At 37.2% G+C, this 15,107-nt stretch overlaps 1 protein-coding gene across 2 annotated transcripts; it reads left to right on the plus strand.

Annotated features, from left to right (window-relative positions):
- Positions 1–1,178: 1,178 nt before the first annotated feature.
- LOC115018925 (LIM/homeobox protein Lhx1-like) lies at positions 1,179–5,518 on the plus strand. Of its 2 annotated transcripts, none has more exons than XM_029448196.1 (5): positions 1,179–1,764; positions 2,473–2,693; positions 3,084–3,355; positions 4,210–4,366; positions 4,587–5,518. In XM_029448196.1, the coding sequence occupies exons 1-5, from the start codon at positions 1,595–1,597 to the stop codon at positions 4,979–4,981; spliced, it is 1,215 nt and encodes a 404-aa protein (XP_029304056.1). In that variant the 5' UTR covers positions 1,179–1,594; the 3' UTR covers positions 4,982–5,518. The 2 variants fall into 2 exon arrangements, with proteins under 2 accessions (XP_029304056.1, XP_029304057.1); XM_029448197.1 differs by having other exon boundaries at positions 4,605–5,518.
- Positions 5,519–15,107: the final 9,589 nt, after the last annotated feature.

Here is a 15,107-nt window from a genome sequence, read left to right on the forward strand (position 1 = left end):
CCCACTATTGTTTGTAGTTGACTTAAAGCAATTGTTGCAATTCTTTGTTTTTTATTCATTCTTTCATTAATCCTATAAATCAGCTGTCAAACAAAACAACTAATTTCAGTGAAAGTGCAGATAATTTGCTGGTGTACATTTGGCATTTATGAGCTCGTGGTGTGGCCTGCCAAAAATAAATAAAAATCTAGGGGAGAGAGGCAATCTAATGTATTTTTTAGCTTCAAGAAAGATTTTGCAACTCTTTCACTCGCGTTTAATTTGATAGTGTCGGGTGCTGAGATATCAGGGACTAACAGAGCTGGGAGCTTGTATGGGGAAATGCGCTATCTCCTTCCCCAATGCACCAACACGGTGCGATAACATCTAGAAGAGACAGCCTATCGCCAGAGATTATAACCATTAGTGATCCGTGTCCTTTCAAAACGAAATGAAGTATAATGTTGGGGCACAGCATTAATCCGTGTGAAAAGCTTGTGTTCGGCGTGTTCATCTGTCCTCTCCCCATACTGCGGGGATAGGCCTGCTGATAATGTGTCATATGCCACTGATGCAGTCTTATTCTCCCACACAACCCGGGAAATAATTTATTCATATGATATCATCATTGACCCGCAGCAGGCTATCCTTGAGAGGGAAACTGGTTAAGAAAAAATAAAATGGTTTTGAGAACGCTGTTGGAGGGTGAAGATGTTAGTTTTATTTCCTATTTATTGCTATTTCTTTACATGGACAACTCCTCAGACTGCCAGTGCCATCATCATTTTAAAAAATATTGAAGAAAACGTCCCTTGACCCCTTTTTATTTTTGAACGATCATTACCTCAAACCTGATTCAACATTAATGTCTTTAATAAAGTTGTTGTGTTTCTCTTTTTATCGCGTTTTTTTCCAGACATAGAAAAACATATTTATTTGTATTTTATAAAAAACAATGAAAGGTTTAGGTAAGGTAAAGGTAAGGTTTTTCATATTGACCCTCATTTTATTTTTATTGTATTTTATAACCATAGTATTGTACTTTTCTCCACATATTACTGAAGTACATGTGGTGGAGTGAAATGAAAAGGCTGCTCATAGGTTTCTCCCGCAGCTGACGTCACAGGTCTCTTAATAGGCAATAGGCTGAGCTGCTGAGTGCGCTCATTACAGCTTTTCTCTCCGACTGAGAGCTTGCACAGGGGAAAAATGGGACAGAAATGACAAGGCTGAGCTCACTGATAGCATTTCATCATTATTTTTTCTCTACTTTAGACACCACTCAGGATATATCGCACAGTGGGTACGCTATTTGTTCTGTGCTCACCCGTAAATTCGCACACTTCGGATGATCTTGATCGGAACGCGATGATCTCCAGTCTATAATTTTCAGAAATGCTGTTTATCCACAGTTTTCCTGTCTTTCGGAGCAGTTCGCCACATGTGGATTGTTGCCCTGTGGAACAGAAGAGGTACATTGAATCTCACGGATGGTGATGTAATTATTCCGATACATTTGGATACATTGGATTGGAAGTCAACACCGAGTGACGTTGGAGAAAGAAAACAAACCGAGTAAATATCCCAAACACTGAGCTGGGAATAACTGCAGACAATGGTTCAGTGTTCCAGCTGTGAAAAGCCTATTCTTGATAGGTTCTTGCTCAAAGTTTTGGACAGACCGTGGCACATCAAATGTGTCCAGTGCTGCGAATGCAAATGCACTTTGACAGAGAAGTGTTTTTCACGTGAAGGGAGACTGTATTGTAAGAATGACTTCTTTAGGTAAGCATGCAAAGTGTTTGTGGTTTAGTATTTATTTACAAGAAAAACGTATTTTTTTTTATTACACAATGTTGTCAAATGTATTTTATTTTAAGCTAATAAAAGTAAATACATTGAATTTGACAGTCCACTGTAATAAAAGAAAATGCGAATTCTCAAATTATGGATGGGGCCTGTATTAAAACTACTGGACCATGTTCTGACAGAGGTTCAATAAACCGTCTTTGTTTACACTGTGGGAGCTGAAAACTGCGTGAAATGTTGCAGGTGTCAGTTGTTGTTGTTTTTTTTTGTTTTTGATTGTGTTTGTTTCGAGAATCAAATATTAATTTGAAAATTGTGGGGAAAAAACTCAAGTTTATTTAAAAATGCGTTGTAAAAACAACAGCCTTTCTTATTTTTCTTCTTCTGTAGTATTATATTAGAGCAGCTAACAGAGCTAACCATTATTGCACGTGTGATTGCTATAATGGACTTGATTTGACAATTATATGTTATATTATTTGTCATACATTTTACTTTAGGTTACGCTTTATATAATATTTAAAAAATACACATTATTATAGTTTAATTAAAATACAGTAAACAGTAGTTCTTGATTTCTGTGTGGGTTATTATCATGTCAGTATTTATCCAAACATATAGGCATTATACTACATCTGTACTGAAACTTCCCCCTGACTGTTGCTCTCCCTTGATCTTCAACAGGACATTTGGGACCAAGTGTGACGGTTGCGCCCAGGGGATTTTACCCAGTGATCTAGTGCGCAGGGCGAAGAGCAAAGTGTTTCACCTGAACTGTTTCACCTGTGTGATTTGCAACAAACAGCTGTCCACCGGAGAGGAACTGTACATCTTGGATGAATTCAAGTTTGTTTGTAAGGAGGACTATCAAAACAACAATGGAAAAGACACAATCCTCCTTTCAGGTGATTATGTGTTAATCAAGCAATTCAGAAACTAGGCATTTATTGTGTCTGATGTTTATTTAGTTTTCTAATTCTAATTATTAATAAATGAAAAGGTAAAGTATGTATTATAATTATTATTATTATTATATTATTATTATTATTATTATTATTATTATTATTATTATTATTATTATTATCAGCTGATTTTTAGTTCTAGTCCTGTCAAAAATATTTTGTATCAGCCTAAATTGGCTGGTGTATTTAGTGATAACGTCATTTATAATAATAACATATTTCTGCTGCTTTATTAATAACTCGCTTTAAAAATATCGCTGTTTTTGCGGCTATGATTTAGATTCTCCTGGTCCATGTTGCTAACATACAGCATTTGTGTTATTCTCGTGGCAGTCACGACGTGCAGCGACCCGAGTCTGTCTCCAGACTCCCAGGACCCGCAGGACGACGGGAAGGACTCAGAAACGGGACATTTGTCCGATAAAGACAACAACAACGAGAATGACGAGCAGAGCACCGTCGGGAAACGACGCGGGCCTCGGACCACCATTAAAGCCAAGCAGCTGGAGATCCTGAAAGCGGCTTTCGCGGCCACGCCGAAACCCACCAGGCACATCCGGGAGCAGCTGTCACGGGAGACCGGCCTCACTATGAGAGTCATCCAGGTAAAAGGCTAAAGGAAGAAAAAAAATAAACAAAGCCAAAAAACAACGAGTTAATACCGAGAGTGTATTTCCTGATGAAACTGCATCTATTATCGCACACCTCAGGTCCATCCTAATCTGATCAGTCAGCACTATTAACAGGTTACGGTGCCTCGAGGACCAACGACATAGAATAAAGTCAGGCGTGTAAATTATATGGTAGAAAAACTCCCTAAAAGCTTTTATGGACACAAGCTTTTTTTTGGCACCACATTTTGACACCCTTAGGGAATTTGTCCTTAATGCTCTGGTGATTTTTTTTTTCAAATGGGCTTTCCAAACCAATTTGATCCATAATCTTTACTCCCATCGGCTCCTAAACCCTTAAAAGCAGGACTCACTTAGCACTGGTGTCCATGGACATATTTTAAAAAGCTCCCTTGATGAAATTTCCTGGTGGATTGACGCTTCGTTTTTGTCATCGAAATGCATTTAAAGTAGTCAACATTTTGTTTCAGTGAGCTGAATAGTCAACGCCATTTGCTGTTTACGCATTACATTACATTCATCCCCATTCCATTATCCAAACAGTCTATTTAAATATTTTTTTTTACCTGAACCTCATGTCCATTTTTTTAGGCAATAAGTGCATCGTAATAGTTTCAGGAACTTACAGTAAGAGTTCTTCTAATTTAGATCTATAAATGATCGACATTTATAAATTCTCACTCACTCAGAAACGTTGCTGTGATACTTCCACGGCCCTGCAAAAGCATAATAGGCAGGTATAGGGGGAAGACTTTTCTTGTGGTATGTCTACTCTGCTTCTCTGAGTCATTCACGCTGCTCATCTTCTAATTGTTTTGTCCTAAAAGGTTTGGTTCCAAAATCGGAGGTCCAAAGAGAGACGCATGAAGCAGCTGAGCTCCCTGGGCGGACGGAGGCACGTGTTCTTCCGCGGCCAGAGGAGGATGAGGGCGCTGGGAGAGAGACTGGAAGCAGAGGAGCTTGGACACTTCTCTTATTATGGAGGTGAGCTTGTATGTTTTGAGGATTTAGGATTGATACTGTTCTTGATATTAAAACTATTTTTGATGAAAGAGCTCATTAGAATGTGAATTAAATGTGCCTCTTCAGGTTTATAATCACTACAATTTATTGTGTCTGTTGATTTGCGTAGAAACTCAAGAACACAAAAGAAAATCAATTGTTAATATATATTTTTAAAATCTGATTCTATGCACTAATCCAGATATTCACATGACTGCAGATTATCCTGGTGAATACTATGGCTCAGGAGGGAATTATGAGTACTACCAAGGCCCACCATCCTCCCATGCTCAGACTCCAGCAGATTTGGGCTTTGTGCCCTCCTCTATCCCTGCTGGCACCCCATTAGGAGCAATAGACCACCACCATCCAGGGCACCACTGTCCTGGAGAGGTGCACTGTTTCTCTGACACAGTATCTCATCATCCCGCGGACTCACCCAGCCCTGAGCCCAATATGCCGGGCTCAATGCACAGCATCTCCAGCGAGATGTGTGGCCCCAGCACGCCCTACACGACTGTGTCTCTCAGTGACAACGGATACACCAACCAGCTGTCACAACCCTCCTCAGAAATGAGCGAAGGCACTGTCTGGTAAACCGAAGTACAAGTCACACTTGGATTTTGAAGGCAAATCGACACTTTTTTTGGTTCATCTATTTAATTGTTATTTATTTAATTGTTATTTATTTATTTGTGTATTTATTTATTTACTTGCTTGCCTTTCTGTTCAGCTCTATTTAACTATTTATAAATCTATATATTTGTATGTCAGTATTGTTTATTGACTAGCCAATCAATAGATTGTTTTAAAGTGAATTTGACTCATTAGTTTATTCACAATGCTGGGCCTCATTGATCAAGCAATAAACAAACACATGTATATGCTGCAGAAAGTGTTTTTTTAAAACTGTTTACGAAACCTTTTCTGCCACATATTTGACACAACTGTCCTTAAAATGTTAATTTAAAAAGGTGCATGGCAGCATTTGTTTTTCATCATCTTTCAGTGTTTTACGCATTCTGGCAAACAGCTCCATCCATGAGTTAATGTGTAATACAAGATGTTATCTTTTAACAGCAGAATATGATTGTGATGTTCAATACATTTGACCAAATACCTCTCAGGACCGTGGAGACATTGGTTTTGTTTGTCTTTATTTATCTGCATTTCCTGTATTTATTTATTATTATTTCATTGCCAACACATATTTGCCTTCAAAAGGATATCTTTATAAATCTGCAAATTTTTATATGTAACAGAAAATAATTTGACTTTAACACGAGTCCAATGTTATATATAGAATAATGAACTAACTCTACAGAACAGTCAACTGTTTACTTAAAGCTCCAGTATTCAGGGCTTTGAATATCAACATTGTATTAAACCAATGGACAAACAATTTAATGCAAACAAACCAAACTTTTGTAGCTGTTCTATTTATGTGGTCACTCACTGTGCTAGTTTGTACTATGTCCTAATTAAAATAAAAATAAAAAACGAAAATACTAATAAACCGTTGCCAAATGAATGCAAAGCAAAATCCTGCACCTTTAGTTGTGACACGCAGCGTTCTTTAAGTGTTCACTTCTTCTTCTAATTAACTGAGCGTGCTTGTAGTAAAAACAGTCATTTGCAGCTCAGTTAGCCGAACAGCCACGACTCAAACTGGTTTTGTCTTAATGGATCAAAATGTCAAATTATTCACATTGATGGTCTCATACACTGCCAGCAGCAGCAATGTTTTTTTTTTTATGAGACATACTTGATTGTTCCAATTAAGTTTATGAGGCCGATGTTTACGACCATTCACTGTATAATAAAACACATATTGACCATTTTTATTTGTTAATCATTTGGGGGAGGGGTTATAGCATAGTACTTGTCCTTGATTTTGTAAATGTATAATGAATAGGGTTTTGTTAAGACGCAATTAATCTTTTGGCATGATTTTCTTTTTTTTATGTTTAAGGAAACAAATGCATTTCCGGAAAGTGTTGTATCTTTCATAATCACCCTCCTATTTAATCTGATGAAACCAGTGGCAGTATTTCGTTATTAAATAAATATATACATATACTTGCTTATTTATAATTACCTAACTATTAATTATGCCTAATTTACTGTATTTAGTATCAAAGGAGTAAAACATATATATTTATAGGAAGTACATTTGTTTGATAATCGATTAATCGTCAAAGTGATTTTTCATGCAAAAACGTCTGAAAATGCTGCTTTCAGCCTCTCAAATATATATATATATATATATATATATATATATATATATATATATATATATCATGTTCAACTGAATATATTTTAGTTTCGGACTAAACTAAATATTAAAAGACATCACCTTGAAGTTTGAGAAACTGGAATGGACATTTTCCACAAACATTTTGACATTTTGTAGACCATACGATTAACAAAAAAATCGAATCCATTATGAAAATAATAGTTAGTTGCAGCCCTACTTGATATTGTTTGATTTAATTGACAAAATATTTTTCATGCTATTTCTGGGTTGATTTTGTAAAACTCTTCAAGGCCTTTTGAGCTGCTCAACACAACTGACATACACAATTACAACTTTAACATTGCTGTTTAATATTGAGTATTTTCTAATGCTACAGATTCCAAATGATATCCTCTGATATCCAGAACCCTAAAATTTCAAACATCTTCACAAGGATATTTAGGATTTCAAAGAAACAGTTCATATAGAGGTTCTCTTTTGAAAAAGAGCTCTAGCTCTCGGCCTGCCTGCTCATTATGGTGTTACTGACAGAGTTGGCTAATCCAGACGAAACATCGAGCCAGCAATCAATGAACTTTCAAATCCAGGTGCAATTGGTCAGCATTCTTTTTCAGATCACTCTGCAAATGTTAGTGAGGAGTCGAGTTCATATAGTGGCTGCTGTTTGCTGAGGGAAGAACACACACCATCACGGAAGTTTAAATGTTATTTGTACCTGGCGGCCACATCTTGAAATGTATTCTCTTATTTTCCTGGTGAGTTCCCCCAAATGAGTTCACGGTAATGTTCCTCAAACTCTCAGTGAACACAAACAAGTCGTTCTATTAAGAGAGACATTTCAGAGACAAATTGTTTCATTGGAAAGCCTATAATACACTGTATGGGTGAGTTTACATTATTTGGGAATTGTCCATAAGCGTGTCTGAAAAGTTAAGTCACACTTTGAGGCATCTCTGTTGAAGGAGAGGCTGATGACAGAGTGAATATTTTAGAGTCAGGGAAAGGTGAGAGCAGCACAAAGGAGGACAGGACAAACTGAATATCGAACCACTGAGCAGTGAAGCGGGAGGCTGATCAGTGGAGCTGTTTGGGGGAGGGGCAGGAGGGACAAGGAGGGTAAACTGCAGGAAAACATGGATGTATTATTCCTCCCAGAGGTTTCTAAAGAGATGCTTTTAAAGATTCAGATTGGGTTTGAACGATCATCGGTTGGTCACAAAATGTAAACTTAATAGGAGGAAGGTGATGTTGGACAATCAAGCTGATACCTATCAATGAAGTCAAAGCACACTCCTCTGTCAGCCTTAACACCCTTAATGAACACACAGGAGGTGATATTCTAGATTTGTGTTATTGTGAACAATCCCATGAAAAGCAAAACCAACAAGTTTGTCCGTTTAATGCTTTCCATCTTCCCTAACTTGTCTGTGGCTGTTGCCCCAAGCCTTTTCATTTCTATTGAGGAAACATTACTTAAATAGTGTATTTGATGGGGTCTATTTTCAGCTGCGGATTAGACACACTAGTGGCAGCAGTACATTGCATGTGGGATCAACTGAAAATAAACTCATGATGACGTATCTTTGTAGGCCAACCCGGAAGTTAGCATCGCTCTGGTTCCCTGAACAAAAAGCCAACGGGATTTCTCCATTGGATTTTGGATTTTTGCATAAAATAATCTCTACGGACAAATAAATACTAAGACGTTTTGTTCAGCGAAGATAATCTTCACCAATAAATACCACTTTTGTGATTTTTGAAGCGTGAATGCAATCGGCAGAAGTTAAAAGGTAATGTTGGGCTATAATTAAACTACTCCACACTCGCTCGAATTCAACGTCACCAGCAATGAGTCGATGAGTTTCCCCCGTGTTCTGCGTGATGATGTTTAATGTCCCTGACAACCTCTGTAGTCTCATTTAGCCCCTTGTTAGCAACCATCTTTTTTTTTAACACATGTAAAAGCTTCAAAATTATTACCTGACGTATTTTACGTCGAGGAACAGAGCGTGAAATTCTCTTAAGCTTGTGTTAATCAAAGACTTTATTTCAGGCATCTGACCAAATACTCATTCAAGAAGCCTGCTGACTTTGAGACGAGAGAAACAGGAAGTGCAACAATCCAAACTCATTTCTGGGTTTTTTGACTCATTCCTGCAGCACCCTATGAAGGCACATGTCCCCCAGTGCTCATTGGTGTGTTTAACAATGGAGCTCCATTGGCACAGAGTATAAAGTAATAAAGATATATCAGGTTTTGGATACTCGGGCAATATTTGCAAGAGGAATCACTTAATTGTTTTGCGGTCTTTGCATGGGATTTGTTGATGAGAAAACTATAGGTATCATTATGCTAATCCTTTACGTAGTCAGGCCCAAACTTCCTCTGGAAAAAAAGATGCTTTGGTTGTTGGGAGACGATTTCTGAGTCGGATACACATTTTCTGGGGCCAGCTGCTAATGGCGAAAGCTTGAAGCATCATTTCCTTCCTCCTGGTTGTCACTACTGTCTTATTCCACTCCTGGATTAGAGTCTGTTCCACATGGCTTCATTTCAGAAGTGCATTTCTGCGTTACATCGGCCTATCTCACAAGCGCTGTTTGTACTGGGGTATTCTGTTGACTTTCTATCTGCCCCTTGTCATTTTTACTCTAAAAACATAAGCAGTTTTATTAAACAACTTTAATTCCCATGGGCTTTTGAAAGCTGGGATGTGTGGTTTGTTAGATTTGAGGCAGAGCAATTCTCTGATGCTGATCCTGGGACTGTGGGAATCAGTGGAAACGAGTTGTTTAGACAACATAGATAATAGCTGTGTAACGATCAATCTGGATCAATATATCGATGCAGTGATCAACGATCCAATATCATTGATGCATCATCATCGTTAACATACACTCTTATTTTGAAATTCTTAACTGATAAAAAAAACATTTGCACTTAAACATGAGAATTGTGGCACTTTATAGCCAGGTCTATTTGTAGTATATTCATTATCAAAACAAATAAATTGTTTTTCATTTAAATGTCTGGAAGGTTCCAGTAATACAATTGTAAAATCATATTTTAGTTGCTTTTTGTGACCTAATACAAATGTCACTTTAATTGTGGTAAATGGACACATGATATCGTCTCATGTTGTTCGCAGGTAGATATAAATCAGATATAGTGGCAGTCTTTGCAATATCCACAAATATTGTATCTTTGTCTAAACCTACAGTTTAGTGATGAAACCTGAATTACACCACTGATAAATAATACAGTAACAAGTAAAAGGGACAAAGTGAATCTGACTAAAGAGTGACTTTCATTCAGTTTCACGACACAGAGTATCTGTTCAGCAGCCGCCTCCTGTTCTAACCGGGAGCTGAACTACGTGTTGGAGGCATTTCTAAGAAGAGAGCTTGGGCAGTACAGTACATTGAGGACTGTTTAGCATTTTGAGTTGTTCTTAACAATGAAATCAAACATGAAATGCCTATTTCAGAAACAATGTAGTCACACTACAGCATCATTTGTTTTACTTGTCACTTATTTCTCCACATCATTAAGATAAGGACGCATGGCAAAGAGAAAATGACATCAAGTGTGGTAGAAGGATAGAAACAGTAAAATGAGTTTTAGAATGGTGATTAAAGATATATAACATGCAATGATGTCACATCATTTGTTGTATAAATAATTGTTGTGGATACCAAATATCACAAATATAGCAAAAGCTATACTATTTCAAATTCAATTAAAAAAAAAAAGAATACTCAAATAAGATATTCATAAAAATTGAAAAATATACTTGTGTTTTAAACGGTCTCAAATTATGTTAATTAAAGCCTACTTCTAAAGCCTACAATGTTTAAATGTTTGGAGATAATGCTATGCTGTTAATCAAACTAATCCCTGTTTATCTGAGCAAAATGCCACGATTAAGAGGGAGATTTGCATGTCAAATACAAGGCCAGCAAATCAATTTAAATCTAGCTGACAGTGATTATAGCGACTGTTGGAGAAACCATGCACAGTAATGGTTATCTGTCCTCTGAGGTGGGATTTGTACATACTGTAGCTTTGTTTTTACTGCAGAACTCCTTTTAATGCATATTTTTAATTTGTATTTGGTACACATCATACACCCAAATCTGAGATGGTTCAGCCAGCTGAGTGCTAATTACCACCACTTTTGGCCAGATGGACACTTGGCCTTACACTTGACTTGGCTTAAAGCTATTGGTTTGTTGCCTTCAGTTAGTCTCTTTATTCTTCACAAAACACGACACTGTTCTTAGAGTCAGCTCGGTTTGTTGGATCATTTAACAAAAACAGAAAAAGAAAATGGTGCACAAATGTAGATAATTATAAGTGAAATGAGTTTGCTTGAATGGAAGCTTATATTATAAAAGTCCTTGTTTGTTTTTAAAGTGAGCAGTAGTCATTATTGCATCATTTTGCAGCACATAATGCTTAATAAAAAATAAAAATAAAAATGTCCTCTGTTCCAAATCATAATAATAGACTGGGTGTCTATCGTTTTTTAAATCAATCTTCTGCGTGTGTGTGCGTGTGTGTGTGTGTGTGCGTGTGTGTGTGTGTGTGTGTGTGTGTGTGTGTGTGTGTGTGTGCGTGCGTGCGTGTGCGTGTGTGCGTGTGTGTGTGTGTGTGTGTGTGTGTGTGCGTGTGTGCGTGTGTGTGTGTGAGAGAGAGAAGGGGGGTTGTAATTCCTTTAACTATTCCAGGGGCTGCATACAGTTGATGGTTTGTGAGAATACCTCGACTCATTGCTTTCATCTCATGATGAAAACAAAGCTTCTTACTTTGAATATATTATTAAGGTTTTACACCTTAAGGTTCCGTTCCTAAACCCGACACATTTTACCATCTAATTGTTTGCATGGTTTACTAACATTTTGAAATATTGCATAATAATCCCTTATGATGCAGCAGAGATTATTTTAAATGCATGAAAATGGTTTGCACTTTACTTAACCACCAACAATAAAACGTTACGATGAAGCATGCAATATTATCGATGCATCAATATGTACTTCAATTTACTTGACAAATAAAATGATTACATGGGATACTGCATGGGCTATTATAGCATACTTTGAGCCCTTACTATATTTAATTGTCAAAGTGAGTATATGTGAGTATAGGTATACTGTATTATCATAATGTGTTAAAAACTCCATCAGTCAACCTCTAGTTAATAACTAGTCCAGAGCATTCATAAGACACTTATAATTCATTAGAGGTCCCATCTATAATGTTTCATGACTGTTGATATAGTGCATCAGAAAGCATTATATATGTTAATGAGTGTAGTCATGACGCATTATAAATGCATAATAATTCAGTATGAATGCCTTCATAATGCACCATAGATGGGGTCTTCATAGAAAGTGTTACCAATCATTTTTGTTTGCAGTCTGTTGTCAGACTTTAAATGTCATTTTGCTCAATTGGTTTTGGAAAAGTGAGCATAAAAGCTCTTCATAAGACTTTTTATGACCTTTTTGTCACTCGTCATGATGTAGTGTGGAAAAATGTCAACCGTCATACAGGACAGTCCATTAGGGCGCCACACTAATGGACTCTCCAATTGAATAATAAAAGAATGATATCCTGAGCCTCATTTTTCTTATATGCTCCCTTATGCTTGAATACCTAAAAACAGAGAAAGGGAAGATACGAAACCTGAGAAAAGGTCTTGAATGTAAGTAAATCCAGTTAAACAATTGGAGAAATATTATGGCTGGATAATACTTACTGTAATTTTGTATAGAAATCAGTTTCATTTTCTAATCTAAATCTTATTTGAAAGTAGATTTGGCCTTTTTGTCGTTGCTTTTTCCTTTGAGTCACTTGCAAAATGTGGCCCTATTCGCTAATTTGGCTCTTTCTTCACTTTTTGCTCCAGGGCTTGGTAGTCCACTTTCTGCATGAAAATCATTCACACATACAATTTTATAATCAATGCCCACAGTAATAGGATTCCTCTGGCCATGGGCAATTAATACAGTTTTTCCTTTTTTCTCTCTCCCTGCGCTGATCTCAAAGCTACGAGACATTGGCTTCTCCTCATTTACATATTTATTGCATTGGACTCAAATCTGGCGAGTGATTGATGTGGAGCCTGCCTCCTGAATTTTTAGCGGCCCATTATTATGAAAGAGAGGGAGGGGGCTGCAGCACGTCAGTGTACTTTTGATTAAAGTTGAAGAGGACAGAATCATGAGTGTTCCCCACCTACTTTCTTTTCCTGCAGTGCTTATAATCTGCAAGGCCAAGTGCTGAGAAGGTTTCAGCATGTTATAGATATTGACAAGTCATTCACTCACAAAAGCCGAGGCAGATATGCTTGTTAAGATTTTAATCAGTGTTTCACTTGCTGTTAATTTTTTCGAGAGTATGATGACAATATATTGCATTTAAATGTGACATATTCTCAGTTATTCAGAGATCTACCCTGCCCTAGTTTAGTGTTGACATCCCATGCATAAGAAATGTTGATAATTTCAAATTGAGTTGTAATATAAATTGACAAATAGCTGCCAGTTTCGCTCGTGATAACCTGATAACATAATTATTAGATGTTCGTAATGGGAAAGCAACACCTCAGGATCTTGCCTGTGACAAAAAAAAACAATGCACAGTGCTTCACATGGCAAAGAAAAAGGATATAATATGCAAAATAATCGTAATCCCATATGGAGGCATTGGTCCGCATTGGTTTTACGCAATGCTACACATCCCCCCTCTGGATTCCTTCACATCACTTTGTGTCTTGTAATTGTGGTCTATAGGAACACTGAGACAAAGATATGACACAGACACACAGAAGGTTGCTGCTTCTCTCATTCGCAATCAAGCACGTAATGTTCAAGGGGGAAAAAACTCTGCTCGGCAAAATGGATGTGTGCATGTGTGTGTGTAATGGGGTTGACGACCAGGGATGGAGGGGGGGGGGGGGTTCATCAGCTATAGTGTTTCTGCCAGGTCCACACCTCCTCTGCTTTGTACTCCTTCGATATTTTTACTCTGAGCCACCAGGATAAATATACAGAATTTTGATTCAGTGTTTCATCAGGCGTGTCAAAAGTTTGTTTTAGCTGTAAGCAGAAAGCTTTTACTGCACTATAAGAATAACATTTGCTCCAGTAGCTTAACTGAATCTAAACCAAGCAGCAACCTCTGGGTCTGAAAAGTGCCTTGAACTTGAATTCTATCTAATAGTCGGCAGGATCCTCTGGTTGCAAAAAGAAGTCCAATTGTATAGAAGGCTATGAGAAAATGACTCTAGTTCCTACTTGATTTATTACCTCAGTAAACATTTTATGGTCACAATATCTAGTTTCAAGTCTTCTTCAGTACAGCATTATGTTTATTTAGTAAATCATGGCCCCTGTTTAGAGTTAAATAGTTGATAAAGCAGGGTATGCTTTAGGTCGTCTTAGTGTATGATGTAAACATGTATAAGAGCTCAATTGGAAGCACATTCACATTAATTGTAGGCCTTCTTTTAGCCGAAGCGACTCAAAGCCGCACCATATTCAGGTCGTTCAATACATTACAGAGAAGAAGCAGTTTTTGCTGCAGTACTAGAGTATGACTATGCTCAACAACACTGCCCTCTCCCTTCCCAGTCTTTACGTGCTCCGTGGGTCAGCTCCTCGAGAACTTCTAAACATCTTTATCAGTCTGATTTAAATCTTTCACACCAATGCTGTCAGATATGCGATGTTGTCAAGCACAGTGATTTCCCTGGTTGGCTGCCTTTGTCCTTCACAGCCAGAGGACACTGGTCAAAGCCTTCCACAGACCCAATGAGAAGCAGTAAACCAACATTTCCATAGGGAATTGGCTTTCCACGCTCCGCTGATATGCCTGTAATGCATGCATTTTAATGTGGTGCACCTCTCGAAATGGGCCACTGCTGAACTGATGTTTGCATTCAGCTAAACTATTTTAGTCAGCACCTCTGTGCATACCATAACTTATAATGAGCAGGGTTGGGAAGTAACGGATTGTTTACGGATGGCTGTTGTTACGATGTATTTTTAATTTTTAAATCATATTAGAAAAAATATCTAACTACAAACAGCCCAGATCACATAAAAAAAAAATGCAATTATATTATAGTTACATTGTCATGGATAACTTGATTACATTTATTGTCTATGTCATATATGTCAAATATGGCAATTTCAAAATTATTTTAAAAAAATGTCATGATAACCAATGCTATCAACTCATAAAAGGCGTGTCTGGAGGTGTTTAAAGAGAAAACATTATATATGTGGAACTCAAATATGTGTGGTTGCGCCCGTTTCTTTATCAAAAGGTGCAACATTTTTTAAATGTTTGATTTTGAAGTGATCCAAAAATATTCAGATTAGATTAAAACATTTCTTAAATGGATTACCTTACTTAATACAAAAATGTCCACGTAATTTATATACAGTAACAAG

Source organism: Cottoperca gobio, chromosome 14 (assembly GCF_900634415.1).
Source record: "Cottoperca gobio chromosome 14, fCotGob3.1, whole genome shotgun sequence".
Classification (NCBI taxonomy): domain Eukaryota; kingdom Metazoa; phylum Chordata; class Actinopteri; order Perciformes; family Bovichtidae; genus Cottoperca; species Cottoperca gobio.

Excerpts from the sequence above, each read along its gene's own strand:
- LOC115018925 (XM_029448196.1), top strand. The coding sequence starts at position 1,595 with ATGGTTCAGTGTTCCAGCTGTGAAAAGCCTATTCTTGATAGGTTCTTG. Across the intron at positions 2,694-3,083 it reads AGACACAATCCTCCTTTCAG|TCACGACGTGCAGCGACCCG; the intron begins GTGATTATGTGT and ends TTCTCGTGGCAG. Across the intron at positions 3,356-4,209 it reads TCACTATGAGAGTCATCCAG|GTTTGGTTCCAAAATCGGAG; the intron begins GTAAAAGGCTAA and ends TTGTCCTAAAAG.